This window comes from Accipiter gentilis, chromosome 1, assembly GCF_929443795.1.
Source record: "Accipiter gentilis chromosome 1, bAccGen1.1, whole genome shotgun sequence".
Classification (NCBI taxonomy): Eukaryota; Metazoa; Chordata; class Aves; order Accipitriformes; family Accipitridae; genus Astur; species Astur gentilis.
Window position 1 is genome coordinate 4757539 of NC_064880.1, and position 19657 is coordinate 4777195.

The 19657-nt window shown below is 38.7% G+C and overlaps 1 protein-coding gene across 9 annotated transcripts in view; it reads right to left on the reverse strand.

Moving 5' to 3' along the window:
• The window catches only part of RERE (arginine-glutamic acid dipeptide repeats), a 257146-nt gene that overhangs the window by 67163 nt on the left and 170326 nt on the right, over positions 1–19657 (reverse strand). For 8 of the 9 annotated variants that reach the window (XM_049803204.1, XM_049803223.1, XM_049803242.1 and 5 more), the window contains one exon: positions 13309–13407. The exons of the other annotated variant lie outside the window; for it this stretch is intronic. In XM_049803204.1, coding sequence (XP_049659161.1) covers positions 13309–13407 — 99 coding nt within the window. The remainder of the gene's footprint in view (positions 1–13308; positions 13408–19657) is intronic. 9 annotated transcript variants of the gene reach the window in all.

A 19657-nucleotide genomic window follows, 5' to 3' on the forward strand; every position in this document is an offset into this window, starting at 1 on the left:
CAATGCCCAGGTTTGAGCTCAAGCACTAAGATACAAATTCCAGTTTGTGACCCTTACTAAAATGACATAAGGCAACCTCTGCAAACTTCCTGAATTTCTCTCAGGATAGGTCTGCCACTGACTGCAGCGTAGTGAAAGGATACCCGAGAGCACAAATCTGGGTATAAGAAATACGAGTGATGACAAAATCAATTTCCAGGCTGAGAGACATACCCTCAGTGAGAGACCTTTCCTGTATCAAGCAGAATATGTGGGGGGAACGGTGCCAAATGTGAAAAAGTGACCCACAAATAAGAGAGGGGAGAAAAAAAAGACTTGAAAATGAAGGCCCAGAAACACACCTATAACAAAGGTGAACACTGACAAAGGAAACTTGCAAGGTAGATAACTAGGGGGAGGGAGGCAAGGGGGAAGTGGTGCTGAGACTACGGAATTACCTCCCCAGACACGTAGAACTGGACAATATCTTCCATAACAGATAAATGAAATATGCACCCTAATAAAACAGAGGTGCCCTCTTTTGCCTTCCCCAATTTGTAACGAATGGAAGGTTTGATTTGAGTGTTTGAAGTTATTCCAATGCAGTGGAGGGTAATATGCTGTGATGCTTATTTATTAGCTCCTCTAAATGCATAAGCCCCTGTCTGATCAATCTCCCCATGTAGCCTAAAAGCTATATAAATCTGAGCAGATACTATGAAAGGGGGGTGGGGGGGGAAGAAGGAAAGGAACAAAAGAATAAGAAAAAACATGGTGGATCATGCACAAGTGGGTAGGGGAACAAGTGAGATAGCAAGAGGCCAGTAAAAGCTGAAGCAAAACCACAAACCCAGAAGCTACGTGCACTTTGTGTCTTTACCACAATACATTCAAAACCACAAGGCACATGAAAGTACAACAGCAGCATTGGACAAGGAGCACAAAGTAGTAGTTTTTAAATACACCCTCATGAGCACTGATCAACACAACACATCTTTTACACAATACTTAAACAAGGAGGAAGGAAGAGAAAGCCTAACCACATGCTAGTTGAAGAGAACCTTTGCAGAAGCACAGGCAGTATTTACGAGCTGTCCGGGGACTGCTGCATTGGGGTTCACCTCTGTCGACTATGTAAACTTTTAAAAAAGGTTGAACGTGCAGTTATTCAGCTACTATGAAATGGAAAACGGTACTCTTCAAAGGTGGCATTTCCACACTCAAACTTAAGTTTCCTTCTGGATCATATGAAACCCCTCACGTTTGCTACGTGGGCAACATGGAGCCAGACTCAGAAACGAAGCCTTCTCAGCAGTAGCAGACTTCCTCAGGACTAGAAGCTACTGAATATCTCTCTGGATCAAGTCCTTATTTGCTGTCAAATCCTTTTTATGGCAGTATAATCATTAGCTTTACTGGCACTGTTACCCTCGTAACTAATTAGGAATCTTGGATGGATGCAGAAAATGATTAATATTTAGTCACTATGCGCCTACTGCAGAAGCAGCCTATTATCAAACAAGTGACACCTCCACAAACTTAAATTAAATAATGGCTCCCATAGAGGATTCAGAACCACTGACAGAATGGCAAGTGATTTAAGTAACATAAAGCTGAGCAACTGGTGATGGATCACAGTTTTTTCACTCGCTCTGTTACAGCCTGTAATAGAACAAATGATCATTTTTCAGCCTAATTGAATATGGCCGCCCCACTTATACACCAAAGGACACAAAGCCATATAATTTGCTTCATTAAAATGCATTTTTGTGTCATCTGAAAGATTTAAAAAAAACCCAAACAACAGTGCTGTTGATAGGGAAGATTAGAAAAATAAAATTTATCATGCAAACAGAACTTGCAAATGAGGTATATTTTAGCATTCATACTGCTTATGGTTGTGCAAGAAAGATAAGTCCTGAGCGCTAAAAACATCCATATTGTGACAGTAATCAAAGTTTCTTAAATAAGAATTATGTCACTATACCAATTTGAAGAAGCACTTTGTCATCTTCTGCTGCAACGGCCACTGAGCCATACTAAATACTTCTCAGATAACCGGTCAGGCAGAACCACAGAGAATCTAGTAACATTTGAAAAGTTTGGAAAAAAAATTTTTTTCATAATTATTAGAAAAATCAAAATACCTGTTAAAAAAAAAGTCTTTTCCAACATTAAAATCAAAGCTTCAAGCCAGAGTGCTGCATTTCAAATATAACCTTAATTAAACCAAATCTTTCCAAGATGGCATGTTTTGGTATTCTCACCCTCCACAAGCCAGGTGGCAGACCTCGTTGTTTTTCCTCTCCTCCCTCCAATCCCCCCTTCAGCTTTCATTGCTTGGAGATGCTAGGAAGAGATCTGGGAAGCTAGACAGTTATTTAAAATTAGTTACCATTTGACATTGGAAAACAAATTTGTTTTCTTCCATATTTCTAGCTTGGCCAAGAAAGCAACATGGCCTCCCTGCTATTTCTCCACAGAGCGTCACTTAAGCGGGCAAATGCTGCTCTGGCAACAAACTTCTATTATGGATTGCTGCCACAGCACCAGAACAGAGAACTGGGTTTGTTTGCTCTACCAAGCATGGAAGCATGGACTGAGCTCCGTACTGGTTTCTGACTCAAATACTCTCACCTGTTTCCAGCTCTGCTCATTCTTGAACCTCTTTGACACACACCCTCTACAGCTACAGTTTAGCCTTAGGATTCCCCTGATTTAGTCTGAGCTGACAGCCTCCACGTTCGAACACAACAAAAGTCAAGGCTAAGACAAAGAGATCCAAACTATCGGTAGGGGAAAAAAAACTTGCGGGGTGGGAGGAGAAATCAAATGTCATCTTTGCCAAGTTCGAGACAACACTGTTAATCTTGTCTCTGTACTTGCTTTGGTTTAGGTTTGGTGTTGGGTTTTTTTAAATTTTTTTAAAGCAATCTTTTTAGGAACAGCAGATTGCCATTTCCCATGGTTTAGATGGCAAACAACTCTTTCAAAACAAAATAGTGATTTGCCTTATCAAGTAATCCATTCCTTGGTTCTATGTATTTAATCAAGTGTAATTCCAACATAAATATTCCAAAATGAAACACTTACCTATATCAACTTAGACTAAGCCAAAATTACTTGGAAAGATGCTGGAGATATCTATCATACACTTAACATGGAAAAATATCAAAGCACTTCACCATTATTTATTACTAGATTATAACTGCACTCTTACGGAGGGATCCCGTAGACTAATTTAAATTTCTTAACACCTGCAAGACAGAAACTCAACCAAACTACTGAAATGACAGGACTATTGAAATAATTTGAAATCAAACCAAGAACTCTGGATGTTGCTATCAATACAAGCCAATAAACCAGTCACCGCTCCTTAACCATTACAAAAGGTGAACCTACATTTAAATCACACTATTTATAGCATTTCCAAAACAAACAAAAATCTTCTGAAAACAGACAGCTGACCAACATTACTTATATTTAAATCATACAATTGCTTTCAAAAGCATAAACAAACTCACACAATCCAAGATGTTGGGGTGTTGGGATAATGTATGCCAAGGAGCATGAGCCAGAAATCTAAGGCCATTTTTCACATTTGCATTCAGAATGGGAAGCAAACTTGAAACGCATCTTACTATCAAGTCTTTTAAAAGTCAATCATACTATTAACAAATATGGATTATCTTTTTTTTAAAAAAAAAATAATCAAATTTCAGAATTTGGAAATTAAGTTATGTACAAAGAAGCGATGAGTAAGTAGGTCAGCAGAATGTAAGAAAGATAGTTTTGATACACAGTATTTTTTTTTTTAAATTAAATCAATACACACAGCCCCCTCCCACCCAAGGAGCATTACACAGCAAAAAAAAGTTTTACCATGATCAGGAAAGGTCAACACTTACAATCACTTGCTTGGTTCTGCTTGCTATGGCAAAAACATTAACCCTAGAAACCCCCAGAATTTTGATGATCCCTGCACCCTCCAGATGCTCTCTTACAGCGTCATGACTCGGTTTCCTTTTGGAGAAGAACAGGACACAGGATGATGTTGTATTTATACCAGATTGCTGATCTCTTAGCAGATAAAATCTGAATAAAAGGTCAGAGTATTGAAGACAATAACTGTGTCACTGACCAGAATATCATCTGATGGGGAGAAGGGAAAAAGACAGACAAGTCCCTGCAGCATATTAGCACGCTTGGTTTATTTTCTTCCCCTGCACAAGGCTAGGGTGAATAGTCTTTGTTTCAGTTGCAATACTGCTGAGCTGCACAGCTCATGCTTCTATACATAGAACTTGTAAGATATACACGAACATTAAAACTGACTCCAGCTCTGTTGCTAAGAAACTACGAAGGATAGCTTTTTTGGCCCTCTTCATTTATAAAATAACCACTTTGCCCTATGGGAGAATGAATGCAATCTCTCAAGTCCCCCAGTGCCTTGTTCTCATTTTTAAATGAACACAGAAAGATGATCGAGAATACTAGGAAGTGTAAGTGATCTCCATTTTTAAGATGCCCTTGAAAATGAGATGAAAAACATGGTTTCAACAATCAACTGCTGTCGTATTTATTAATCTTTCAAGCAGCAGATTCTTTCCCCTTGGCAACAGTGAACTATGTGTATGTGCTCCTGTCTATTTACAAACCTTTTTCTAGAAAACAAACCAAAGCACCAGCTTCTGAAAGCACCTACAAATTATTTAGTTTATACTGGAGTTAAACTTTGAGTTTAGTGTTTAGCTTCCGTCCCCACACAGAAATAGCCCTCTAAGCCGTGGCAACTGGCCAGTGTAAATATTTGTTGTATTATTTTTTGGGATCAGCAATATGGTAAGTGCTTAATAGATAAAAATATTCCACGTGAAGCCAGAAAGACGATGAATCAAGAAACATATGGCAGTTAAACAAAGCAAATAAAAAAATGATATTGTTAAGAAAAGACTAACTTATCTGGCAGCTGTGGAAAGATCAAGATTAGCGAAAGCAGTGAAATCACCCATTTTGAAGCCAAGGTCACTGACAGGATTTATAGATTTATCCCTGAAGGCAGCCTTTGCTGAACATGAAATGCCGAAATAATTTTTTTTTTTTTTTTTCTCTCAATCTACTTCCCCCACCCCATTTGGGCTATCTCATTTGCTGGAGGCTTTTAAAATTCATTCCTTTTCACAGCTGGTTAAACAATGGAATCTTTCTGCAAACTAAAAGGACAAAATTGATTGCCCTACACAAACTTTTCTGCACGTATAATTGATTTTTAATTCACTGTCTCATTTCCGAAAGGACTTGACAATAAACTCGGTGCTGTATGTGCAATATTGATCCCTTTAAACGAGGACTTGGATCAAAGAGTGATGCAAGTTAATCACAACCAAAAAGATTGTTATCTTTTGTCTAGAAACCTGTGTTTAAATTAAATTCACCTTTTCTAGATATATTACACCTTATATTTTCTATCTGTACTGCACCTTATAATTTTGTAAACCTGTCAACTGCTAAGTAACTGGAATTTTATGCAACTTTTAAATAATAACTTTTTTTCCCCAACCAGAATAATTTCATCCTTCATCAGTTACTTTTTACTGTGAGGACCGATGGTTCTTTTACACTCTAAGTTCTTAGAATAAGCTACAGACAAGACTGTACTGTACGTTCCCACTCTTTCTTAAACTAAAATCTTATTTATTATTCTTCTTAAAATAAAGGTCCTCCTAGACCATGGCAATTTGTGTTTGGTGGGGTTTTTTTTATCTCAATGCTCAGTTAATTTTCAACTGTTACTGATTAACACACTTGCAAATGGCATCAGATGGCTTGATTTCTAAAGTCCAGAAAATGTTAATTTAGTAGGAACTGTCATCTACTATGAAACTGTAATGTTTGCTTTTTGTGGATAAAAATTTAAAACTAAGCAGTAACTGATATCTTAACCTTCTAAGCCCACTCAACTACTCAAATGCAGCCCTGCAATGCCAGCTTCCTCTTCGCATATCCCTTGATGATTTCCACCCACCCCCCCCCCCCCCGACTATTCCAGAGGCTCTGTTTCATTTTTGCTATGAATTACATTTTCCATAGCTGCCATATAAACAGTAAATAAAATTCATGGTATTTTTGCCCCAGTAAGCAGCTCTGTCTTCCAGCATATCTGAAAAGCCTGGCTTCAAAGGAGTAAGCAATGAAAACAATGTTTTCATGAGCTGATACTCCAAAAAGGGCAGATGAGAGACATTTGAAGATGATTCTAGGCAAAGAAGCCAAGCAAGTACGTGTTTTGCATAAGTAATTTCTTGACCAGCTACACTGGGTTACAAATACTTGCAAACGTGAGGAAATTAGTTTGCTGTATCTTGTAATTTTTGGCAGAAGGATCTCCACTTGTATTTTATGACAAATGAGCTTTAAGCTGAAGCCAGGAGTGGATATTTTAAAATTTATCAACTTGTAAATCCATGTACATAGCCAATTAGGGTTTATCACCAGCAAGGATTAACTATCCCTGCACATAAATTTAAGAGGTTGTTTGAATCTAGGTTGTTTACCTCAACTACCCTACATCAAAAGCAGTGTAAAATATTTAAAGGGCAGCATATTTCATGATAAAAGCTAGTTATCAAGGACGTCACAGCATGTCATCAACAGTTCTGCATGGAGATGCACAAATAAAGAAAAAAACCACAAAACAAAACAAAACCAACCCCAAACCTTCTTCCTAAGGAACACTTAGCAAGGTTTTTTTGAGAATTTAACATCTCTGAAAAGACAGGGCCAAGTGTAGAACAAAAAGGAGGAAGTGTCCAAGAAATAATGCAAAACTACTGTTTCACCCAGATTCTCTTTAGCTTTGGAAGACAGAGCCCTGAATTTCAAAGGTGGTTCAATTAGCCTCGCCAGTGTTCTTCCATAATCAACATCTGAATGCTAATTAGGAGCACAATTCCATGCAGCAAAAGCATCCCTGTGCAATAAACTGCAACACAGCAGCAGTGAACTCTGCCTTTAGCTAGCATGCATAAGTAAACAGAATTAATAACTACCCAAGTGTGGACGGGTGACTTAATCTGTTTCGATTAGATGCAGCTCTGCCTGAGGCCTTTGTGTTATTTAAAATGTGTTCATCATGTTTAATTAAAAACCTAATAAACTAGAGGTTCTTTTAGTTCTGATTTGTATTTCTCTCTTCTGTAAGCTGTATCGATTTTGTTAGTACTTTGGATAAAAAGACAGGAAAAAAGCACATTCTGAAAAAAAAGAGACAAAAATGTAAGATCAGATCAGCAGGACTGTTACGTGAAGAGCAGTCAGAGCTAGACTGTTTCCTTCAACATTTCCAATACATGAGGCATCCCAGAATCGAAAACCATTTCATTAAATTAACAAAAGTTAAGATGAACAGTGTATCCTTTGTAAATGATAGCCATTTGATAGGTTATTTATCTGACATGTAAGTGTGCACAATAAGCTCTCATTTTTGGACCTGGAGCAAGTGTAGGGTCAGCATTGTACTGAACATCACTGAAAGTGTAAAAGCCATTTTGGAGAGAAGATTTTTGTCCCGAGTCAGGTGGAAATTCTGTAAGGACAACTTGTCTTGTGAAATATTTCCGCTGAAACCAAGCCAGGAAATACGGGTGTTCAATTTAACCTAAACTGAAAGAAGCTAATGATCATAGTTGCAGATTTGGAATCTGTGGTAAGGCAGCGTATCATCAGGGGAGGCACCAGAGTTTAAATATAGGCACTCAGTTTCAGGTTTGTTTTACTTATTCCCCATAGACAACAATCTCTAAGTCTGCATGTTTCAAAAGACAATTTCAATGTCAGTTTTGAAATATTTCCAACGGGAGAGGAATTGACCGGCACCATTCCATTCTTATTAGGGATTTCTGATTGCTTGCATCAAAAATGCCTGTACTCTGTTGTCAAAGATTAAAAGAGACATTTTTAGAGGTGACCATGAGATATAGAGTAGATCTCACTTCTCTTTCACTCTGACAATTCCTTGCCGAGTTTGAGTGAAGCATCTTTGTTTTCTTAGTGCGTTGAAAGACAGACAAATACTAACTGCACCTTGCCTGTACTACAACCTACTGTTGCACAAAGAATGACAAAACCAGTGTTGTAGAGACTGGGTGCCACCAGGTCTTCGGGAGACTAAGAAAGATGGCTGAAGAAAATGAAAGGAGAAAAGCGGTTACTCTCTAATCTCACATTAGCAAAAGATATCCCACGGAACACATGCCCAATGGCTAAGTCAGTCCCACTTTCCCAGCTACACTGACCTTGCTCTAGCAGTGAGCATCGTGCCGCATGTCAGACATGGCATTCAATGGTAGGAAACCTGTAAGGGGGCACTGCCACCAGCTGTATCAAAACAGAGGGCTTGTTCCATGGCTTCTTCCCAAATAATGCATCTACTCTGAACTGCACTGCCTTCTATTTGAAACTGCAGCCTAACACTAACAAAATTCCACCAGGTGATGCTGCTGAAGGTTGGTCTATAGGATGCATGCTTAGGAAGTGCTTAAATACAGCATTATATATGACAACCGCTCAGCAGACTTGTCCACAGAAGTAAACTCACAAGCATTACAAAAGAAACCAACCTCCCCGCACCAAATCATTGCTGGAAATTGATGTTGTCAGGTGTGGCATAAGCCTTTATAAACAGGAAACAGCTGCTGTTAGAGCTGCATGTAGATGCATCACTACAGAAGTTTCTTTAGCTGCTTTTATAAAGCAGTGTGGAAGACTGGTTTTCACAGCATGCCTCTGAATTTACATACTGGATTAAAACAGGTTTGAAAATAGCCATAGCTTTAGAAACACAAGGGAGAAAACAAACCTCCATCTTCCTACTTACAGAGCCTTCCATTTAATTCAATCACTGGCAAATTTTATCCCGTTTAATTTGATCTAAACCTCTATAACCACATCATCAGTAGCGAAAGTAAGAGAAGTTCCATTCCATATTTTAATCAGTTCTGATCACAGCAAAGCAGCTCTTACTCGACAGTTTGGTCACAGGCAACAAAGCTGTTTTAATTAACAAGAAAGGCTTTAGTTTTGGGCAACAGATAGTCCACAGAAGTTAAAAGCTTTATAAATATATAAATTTTCAATAAATTTGAGTTATTCACACAGTGTTACATCACAAATACTACAGAGACCTGTGCTGGATGCAGCATTGCTATCATGCGCACAACAAAATCAACCACATGAATCATCCAGCACAGTGGAAATGGACTGGGTCAAAATACTTGTGCAAATAATAGGCCAGCCAACTCACAGAGGATATTTGACTTAGGGAAGCGTAAAGTTTTAAGAATTAGTTTTGTGCTAAGTCAGTTCTTTCCCTGCATCAATGTGACTACACTTCTACTTCAGTTGCTTTTGCCACCCACCCAATTACTCGACATTGCCACAATGCTCCTTGCGCTCTGCTCTCTGTTCTCCACCCAGCCACGCAACCTTACAATCTCCCCTGCAATAGAACTTTCCCGATGCTCACCTTAAGAACCTGGCAGAAAATCAACTTCAGAATAACAAAAGGGGGAGTGTGACTTTTTTGGGGTCCAGAGGCATGGCAGGCGGCAGAATATGATTATAGGGCGAGAAAGGCAGGAATGGAAAAACTGAGACAACAAAAGCCATAACTTAAATTATTTCAATCGGTCCCATGCCACAGAACCTTTCTCAGTTAAGGAGATTAACTAACCAAAGCTTCATACCTGATGTGATATCTGCTTATTTATTCACATTGTAAAAATTAAATAAGTAGGCATTTGCTGGGCCACAAGAAGAGGTTAATTCTAAGTCTGGCACAAATAGGGACGTGGTTTAGACCTGGGTCTTCCACTTCCCTTTGAAGTGTGTCTCCTGGATTATCAGCCAGGCACATTACAGAGCCTTCCTCGGGCTCATAACTTGCCATCATGAGATGGAGGGGTGGGACACACTTAGTAAGGTTCTCGCCAAAACTTAATTGTTTTGGCCAGACTTTGATTTTGATACGTCAGCATTTTCTGAAAAATTCTTCGTTGTGGAGTTCCTATGCAGCTTTAGCAGCCATGCAGAAAGTTTTCGTTCGTTTCACAGAGCCAACAATAAGGAAACTTCCCTTGCAAGTCTCAGAAATACTCAGAAGTTCAGTACAGCTGCTTTAATCTGGAGTTTTCTACAAACTGCCAGGGACAAACATGCTATGAAGTTGTGCAGGTGGAGCTTAGCTGTCTATAAATAAGAGCACAGTTTGATCTTTGGCTCTGCTGAGGCTGGAGGGCTGCCAAATGTTTCTGGAAACTTGGATGGAACAGAACAAGAACAAATATGATAAAATGAGCTGCGACCGACAATGATTTATAGAGTCAGTGATCATTATTCTGTACTCAGTTTGCACTTCTGGAGTAATGTTTCACTTTGCAATAAACTTTGCTTTTTCTATTCATAAGAGTCTATTCTCTATCATTTAACATGGAGCGCTCATCAAAAAACCCAGAGCCGCAGCAGCTATGGCATTCAAAACAGTGCAGCTCATGGAAAAAAAACAAGGAGAGAGAAAAAAAAGTCTACACAGGAAAAAAAAAGGTGTTGGCCCTGTACTATTTAACCATCAATGTGGGAAAGAATGTATGCAGAGAAAACAGAGGTTAAAACAATGTGAATACAAGCTTACTAAACACAGGACAGCATACTTGAAGTATTTGTTCAGACAGTCAGTTCCCTAAACAAAACTCCCTTTTATGACAAGATAACTAAAATTTATCAGGAAACTGTGTTCTAGGCTTTTACTCATCTTCTCCTACGCTTTGCTGCCAATGTTAGCACATGATCCTCTTTCACTCTACAACTTCAGGCAGTCTCCTTACCACAAAGGTTCTTTGTTGGATTTCAGAATAAGCCTACTTTAATACAGGTTTATATGGCCTGTCCTACCCCTAATCTAGCTCTTGCAAAAAGGTTTACGTAAGGAGAGAGCAAGCACACATAATTCATTGGAATAACTCCCTGAAAGACTTTCAGAGAAACTAGAGCTTAAAAAAAAGTCTCTCCAGCCATTGTCTGAATAATTAAAAAAATGCTACGAGACCATGAACATTTCACCCGTTATTTATCAGTTCTATTTCATAGCACCAATGCCAACTTTATTAGTAGCTTAACAAGACCACAAAATTTCTATTTACTTCTTCAATTGCTTTACCAATTAACTAGCTTAAAAACTCATTCATTCAAGGGGAAAAAAAAAAATCCAAAGCCCAAACTTCTCTCTTGTCACTTTTACATGAGCAATGCTGTCTTGCACCATATCAGATTCTTTTCATTTATATACCTGGTAAGTATACATGACAAGTTGAATTTCTATCCCTATTTATTCCAATACGGTACGTAAGAGAGAAGCAGCTTTTCCAACAGTGAAAGGTAAAAACCGTAAGCGAGTCTGAAGTTCTTCTGTGATAAATATTTTATCATAACTAACTTCCAATCATCTGATTTTCTATTTTAGTGCACACTGCAGCCTAATTATTGAGCTAGGAAATATAACATTTTTTCATTTTCACAAAACCAGACATGCCTAGTCAGCTTGCTAAAGCGGTACTGTCTTCTTACATGTTACATTTCACATAAATCTATTCTGTTAAGCATAATTAACATGAGCATGAAAATGCAAAATATTTTTCGGATGTAATCCAAGTGAACTTGTTCAGCATTCCTCCTGCATACTGAAGATGCATGAGTTGCGCCTTTTTTTTTTTTTAATAAAAAAACCCAGTCAAGTACTTGTGTGCTAGCTTAAGCTGCAAGGTCTGACAAACAAAGGGTTGTAATGCAACAGGCATTTGGATTCCAAATGCTGCCAGAAAATGCATCTTGTGTTGAATGCAGTATCTAAGAATCTGTTTGTTTAAAAGGTGTCAGCAAATTAAGAATCTATAATGCGCTCCCAACTTCACATGATTTATTGCAGTTTACAACCCTACAGAAAACTGTTTAATAAGCACAGTTGCATTGTATCACGTGTATAAAAATTAAGCCAGCAGAAACCTCACAACTGCAGCAATTAAGCTGCAGAATGAACCACGAGAAGCACCTTTGCTTCACTAATCCTCACACAGGTATCATCTCCCCCAGATTCTGGAAGAATACTCAGAAATAAACAAATGTGGTCCATTTGAGTGTGGCGCTTTCCTAGCAGCACACCCTCTCTGTCAACTACAGCTTTTATGAAGAGGTATCTTTCTTGGGTCAAAATGATTTTTTTCCACTAAGCAGACTGCAGAGCAGTATCTTTTAGTAGGCTAATAACAACAGTAACATTTCAATCCAAAGCCATATACACCAAAAACCTCATCCTCTACCTGAGGGAAAGAAGGACACCTTTACATGTTCCTTAACTGCCTGCACTACAGCCCCAAACCTAGAAAGACTAACTACCAGCACATGCTGAAACAGCAGCCATATGGAAGAACCAGCACAGTGACTACTACCAAGTTCTGTAAGTTGACGAGACTTGCGGTGTATGAGCCCGAATCCCGCAGCGATTCCAGGTCCGTAACTGTGAGGACAAAACACTGCACTGTGTCTTTACTGCGTGCCCCAAATTCATCATGGCCATACATTACTTTGGGAGGTGTATATATAAGATGGATGCACTGTTTTCAGTACAGTTTTGGAGCCTGACAATTTCTACATACCTAAAATGTGGATGGCATGGCTAAACGTCAGCATTCAGATAATCTATTTTTGGTCTGCTCTTTGTCAAAGATTCATCCATCAAGAACTATGCCAGTAAACACTTTCTAATATTCCAAATGAGGGGAAGAAGGGACTTAATCTCAAACTCTGTTTAGGAGAAACACTGATATCCAACCTCCCATTAGCCAACCTGAGCTGACACTGTACGGCTCCTCTAATACCAGCAGAAAAAAACAGGCACAATACTTGGTCTGTCTTTTACATCTTGTCCTACTCCAATTAATGAATGCTGCCAGCCTATCTGGAAGTGAAAATGAAAGTGAAATTTAGAGTCCAGCAGTTTTGCAGCTGTTCATTTACCCTATAGCATCCTCTCAAAAACAGTCACTTGATCTCCTCCTCTCTTATTCTACTATGAGATAAGTATTTTCCCCAGTTTAATGAAGTTCAGTATATTGAACGAGGGCCCACTAACTCAGAATCGTGCAAAAATTTATCCTGTGTGGCAAATAATTTGCCCCTCTCCTTCCCCATAAAGATAACCTCTTAAAAAAAAAAAAGAAAGAAAAAAGCAGGAGAAGCAACATGAACTATAAGGCTCAAGGGAATAATTCATTTCCCTACCACTTCATCTTCAGTCCAACACTTCTCAATCAGTTTTGGCACAGGTTTCTTCACCAAGCGCTGCAGGGCTTTTCCAGCATCATAGTTACTTTCATGTAGCTAAAAAATAAAGAAGACAAATAGATCATTCAATGGAATTAGCAGTGATCTGATATTGGAGAAAAACCACTAAAGGGGGCCACATGAGATGTTCTATGCCTAATTACTTTTACTGTTGATATATGAAGTGAAATTTAAACAACCTGAATGGTAATTGGGGTTTTATTAGTAGAAGAAACAGCATTAAAAACAAGTATATTTTCCCCTTCCTTCCTAAACTTCTCCCAGATAATGTTTGAGCCCATAAAGCACTGAAGATTTTTTTGGTTAACTTTAAAAAAATATTTTTTACATTAGAAATTCCAAGGAAAATTTTAAAACGCTACAACACAATATTTTTCAAAAGAAGTTGTATTTTATGCGGGGTATTTTGTTCAGATTAGTAAAACCAACTGGAAAAGCTAACATACAGGAAGAATTGCAAGTCATGGGATGTCAAGTTTACTCATCCAGAAAATTATCTTTATTTTTATTGCACTGCAAGGATCACCATGCTGTTGGAAAACAAGTATGGAAGAGAAACGAAACCTCGACAGATAGCTACAGGAGTACATAAAAGCAATGAGGGATGTTTAAGTTGACATGACTGTTTCAGCTGGTCACAGCCTACAGCGTACCTTATTTTCTACCACAAATTCGGTATCTATATGATCAAAAGCTGTCTGAAGTAGACAGTAGACATTTAAATCAGGGTGAGGTAGAAAAACAACTACACTAAAAAAAACATTCAACACTGAACCCATGAGAATATCTGGCTCTTTCCTCTTGATAGAAAACATTTAGCACACTCTAGATTTATAGCCTGTCCTATCTTCAAAGTACAGTGGGATTTTAAGAACCGAAGGACTAGTCAGGAGCCTGCTCTATGTCTTCTAAAAATGATCTCAAAGAAAAAGAGATATTGCTGGCATGACAAAAACTGAATTATCTTTCTGCACCCAAAAGGGAGAACGATTTGCATACAAACTTCCCTACACAGACAAGAGGCAGTTCTTCTAAACGTGCTAAGCAAACCAAAGCTTCAAAGCTATCGATCAACATCACAGAATTTTACAGACCCTCAAAGGTTTCTTTGCAACAGGAACAATCAAAACGTGATCCTGTACACCGATTATCTCCTGCTTTTCCTTTCCACCCAGAATTTATCCTGAGCCATCTGCAACCCACTCTCTAGAAGCATCCATGCTGCTAGAGCAGTGCTTAGTCAGTCTCAGAAAACATTTCAACAAGTACTGTAACTCTTGAACTTTTCCCAAGACTGATGAACTGAACAGGGATCAAGATACAATTACAAAACAGCCACAAGATATTAACTACTTGGTCACTATTAATATAAAGTTACAACAGAACCTGATTACAAGAGGAAAAAATAGCTCGTTTTTCTTATGTCAAAAGGCTCAAATTTTAGAACAGCATTCTGCCTCAAATAAAAATAGCAAGATTACTTTCTCACTGCTGTTCACTTTAGCTACTGACATCTCTCAACCAATTCCTAAGTACCAATTATTTACATTTGACAACGGTCAGACCCCTTCTACCCTTGGGCTACATCCTAACAATACTGGTTTTTCCTTATATTGCTTCTTTTGTCTGGTCTTAACTCAGACTGTAAGCTCTTTGGTGCACAAGAATGCCCTGCATTCATACTGCCTCCACCAGCATGACTGAGAGACTTTTAAAAGCTGTAAGTAAATTACTCAAATTTACTTCTGTTAAGTAGTTCTAAGTGATTTCTACTAAGAAATAAAGGCAGACATCTGAATCAAAATAGAAGCGAAGGGGAAAAAACCCACTGGCCCTACAGAAAGTTTTTTTAGTGAGACTATAATAAAAATTAGTTTCCACTGAAAGCCAGCTTTGTATAGTTCTCCCACTAAATAATCTCCCTATGAAAGGTTTGTGCACTGACTTTTGAAAGCCACCATACAACTTAAAGAAGGAAGAAAGTCAAATGGCAACTTAGATTGCTGTTAAGATTTTTACAGCAAAATGCAGACATGGTGCATATATATATATATGTGTGTGTGTGTGTGTGTGTGTATGATACGCACATATATATATAATATTTTTGTTTAAAGCTGCAGCACTGTTAAACCTAGGTTTCCGATGGGACAAGCCTGCTGTAAGAAAGCCAGCATGGCTCCAGAGTCATGGTACTTCTGTGAACGACAGGGCAGAATATTCAACAAGCCTTCAACAGCTGCAGCAGAACTTGCCAAAAGCTGGGAAATGGAAAGCAAAGCTCTGCACTCTGTACAGGACTCACGCAGCTGTGAAAAGAGAGCACATCTGTAAGAGCTGGTACAAAGCAGTCTTCACTTTCAATTCCTGGCTTTTGTCAACTCAGATTTTGAATAGCTTGTGCATCTGTAAGTACGCTGCTTTTTTATAAAACAGGGTTGACTTGTTCCAATAAAAATGATACCATAAATGGACAGGGAATTTCAGAGAACAACAAGTGCCCATTTGCACACGAGACACTGTGGGCTATCATACTGGGGCACTTTATGAAATGGCGGATTTTGGATACCAAATATCAAGCCATGCCATCTTTCCAAATATTTTATTAGCATCTCAGTTTTCTGGTCATGAATGCCACAGAACAGATTGTGACAGTCTATAAAGCCAATCCACTTGCAGTACAAAGCGCACTGGAAATTACTTTGTTTTCTTCAGTAAAATCCCTGCACGTGAACCTCAAGGTATTAAAAATCAGAGCTAATTTATTCCATTTGCTGATGAAATTTCATTTCCACATAATTTTGAGCCTCATTTGTAGCACCTGAAGAGCCAAGTTTCCAGAAAACGATTTGATCAACAATTTGTTACTAAACACCTCGAACACGTGGCCTGAGGTCCGAAAACACAGAGAACGAGGTTAGCTATAAAAGCAGAAGTGCATAGCCCTCTAAAAAAATTCGGCCACTCAAAAGTCATACTGCATACCCCCTGCTGACAGGGATGAACATGTTATCAGCTGTGTTAAACAAGAAATTAGTACACTAGGGGTTACACGTCACACAAATTGGCTCAAATCTTGTGTCATCAGTAAGAACAGACCTTGCACTGATGAAGGTGCTCTTCTACCTCCATCAAGTTATTGGGGCATTCAAAATTTATTTATACTTGAGGGACTTTTAAAGAAATAAAGTACTTCTAAAAATGAGAGGTCACTCCCGGGCAAAGACCTCCAATCATTACCTGCAATATGTTTTTAGAACAAACAGTTATGTTCCCTTAAATGGCAGCCTGAGCATTTTTTCTTTCCTTACCAACAACTAAAATAACAATAGCATACAGGGTGTTACTGCAGTAAAACAAGCGCTCGGCTAATATAATGGGAACAAGAAAGAAAGCTAAGCCAGAGTAGTTTTCTATTCATTTTCAGCTTTCTATATGACACCTACAGGGAAGTTACAGATACTCTGCGCAATAATTATGTGTACCTTTGCAGAGTAACCATATGTCATGGTTTAACCCCAGCCAGCAACTCGAGCACCACGCAGCCGCTCGCTCCCCCACCCCCACTGGGATGGGGGAGAAAATCGGAAGGAAAAAAGTAAAACTCGGGGGTTAAAATAAGAACAGTTTAATAGAACAGAAAGGAAGAAGCTAATAATAATAATAAAAGATTTGGAATATACAAAACAAGCCATGCACAATGCAATTGCTCACCACTCACCAACCAATGCTCGGTTCGTTCCCAAGCTGCAATCCCCCCAAGGCCAACTCCCCCCCCCCCCCGCCCCAGTTTATATACTGGGCATGATATCCCATGGTATGGAATACCCCCTTTGGCCAGTTTGGGTCAGCTGCCCTGGCCGTGTCCCCTCCCAACTTCTTGTGCCCCTCCAGCCTTCTTGCTGGCTGGGCATGAGAAGCTGAAAAATCCTTGACTTGGTCTAAACACGACTTAGCAACAACTGAAAACATCAGTGTGTTATCAACATTCTTCTCATACTGAACCCAAAACATAGCTCTATACCAGCTACAAGGAAGAAAATTAACTCTATCCCAGCTGAAACCAGGACACCATAGAAAACAATGTTTCAACTTCCAAAAAAAAAGTTTCCTCCTCATCCCCCTTCTTCAGCTATCTGATCTCTGCAAGCTACTGCGAAGAGATGCATTAACACATCAGAGCCATCAATAGCAGCTCACACTGCTGTAAGTCAGGGAGATGTATTACCTGAGATCACTTAGTGGAAACCACTGCTTTCAAACCTGTCTCCCCAGGTGAAATTTCCTAATGTACAACAGAACAATGGCTTGTAAATCTGCCTCTGTTGACTACATCAGTGTCAGCTTCCATGACTGCACCTCCATGCAAGTGAAACAATGATCTCGGTCCATCTTATGTAAGCCACAAGACAAGTGATAAGAGTAAAAAGCTAGACTTGCAGTGCCAGTGCTCAATGCCAACACACAAACAACACTACCGACTTCAAACTTTTTTTTAACTTTTTTTTTTTTTTTTTTTTAAGGCTCCTGTGGTATGCAATACCTACTTAAAGGCATGAAAATAAGATGTTGTCTTTTCTACTGGGTACACATTGATTTCTCTCCTTGTTTGCACTCCAGCACTGGGAACAGATCCATCTTAAAGAAAAAAGGACTGTTTGTTTTGTCAGCTCACCTTGCAAATGCTTTTTTCTGTGCATGCCACTACCTAAAAGGTTTTTCATTTAGGAAATTTGACAGCGTTGAAGAGAATAGTGCTTCTGTTTCTCTTCCCTCTTTGCTCCCTCCCAAAACATGCAGTAACGCCAAAGCCTCTTTGTAACTTGGAGGGCATCTTTATTTTGCCTCAAGGACAACATGTGTTTTTCCCTGGCAGGCCTATTGCCCAAGCAGTTGAATCTGCAAAAAAAAAATAATAATCAGACAAGCCCAGAAAGAATGGACTGGTCTAACGGGCAACTGCTCTGGTTACTGAAAAATAAAAGTGTTTACAGGCCATCAGAACTGTCCCGAATCAGCAACAGAAAAGATGAGCATTAACTTCTGATCAAGTAATTGCATTAATAACAATCACAAAACCCATAAGCACAGACATGAAAGAAGAGTCATATAACAGAGAAGACACAGATGTGAAAACAAGGGACCTGATACAGGTTTAGAGTCTCCTGAAAAATGTTACTTTCAGCAAGCAGGAAAAAAAGTGTTTATAACAGCCCGGAATAGGATAATGCAGCAAAAAAAAAAATTTTTTTTTTTTTTTTTATAAGTGCCAGACTTAAATTTAAGTGTTTCAATCTGGCTCATTCTCTGCTTATTACTTTCGGTCATTTAATATATATAAGCACTTTATTGGCAAGCAACTCAAACATATAAATAATAGCTAATGATGGCTGTCTATGGTTTCATTAACTTCTGGTTGAACTTTTCAAGGTATTGCTATAAACACTAGATTACTATCCTGTCATCTAGAGAATCACCATTTTTACCATTAACTCTGCCATCTAAATTTTGAACCACTGTGACATTATGCATGTATACAACTGCAACAAAGGAATCAACACAAAGGTACTTACACTTTAAAAAAGACAATACAGCAACTTCTGCATCACTGGACAGGATTTTAGATTAAAGAAGAATTCTGAATGCACACGTGTCCAAAAACCTCATTTATATTACAACAGTCATTAAACAATGCTAGATCACAGGCAAGCCTTATTACCATAAAGTCTGCACATTACCACAAGGTTTCAAGTTTCTACTACAGCTTCTCAGAAGAGCTGCCATTTTCTGTCTGCGTGATGTTGCAAATAAATTCTCCTTTTGGCATGGCTCAGCTGTCAGGCACCTCTGTTCTGTAATGAACCCATGAATTACATCTTGCAGCTCTGACATCTCTGGTCTTGCTCATCAAAATATTGTTCTTCAATTGTAATTTATAACTTAATTTAAATGTCCCTTCTACTGTGACCTTTTTAGATCAGAATGGCATTGCATCTGGCAGCTTCGACTTCAGCAAGGCATCCTTTTGCAATTACAGTCATTATGATCTCCGTTGAAAAGCCCATCTGAGTTAGGCTGCATATATGCTACAATATTAAATAATTGCAGTCCATTAAGAACACTGTTAGATTCCAGAGTCTTTTTCTCTAAGGAAAAATTGCTACTATACAGGGAGAAAGTAGTACTGAACTACTTTGAAACCTACCCAAAGCCAATAAAAGCAGCAGGGATTGCTCAGCCAGAACACACTTTTGTGGGGACGCAGTCACGTCCAGCATTTATAGGACAG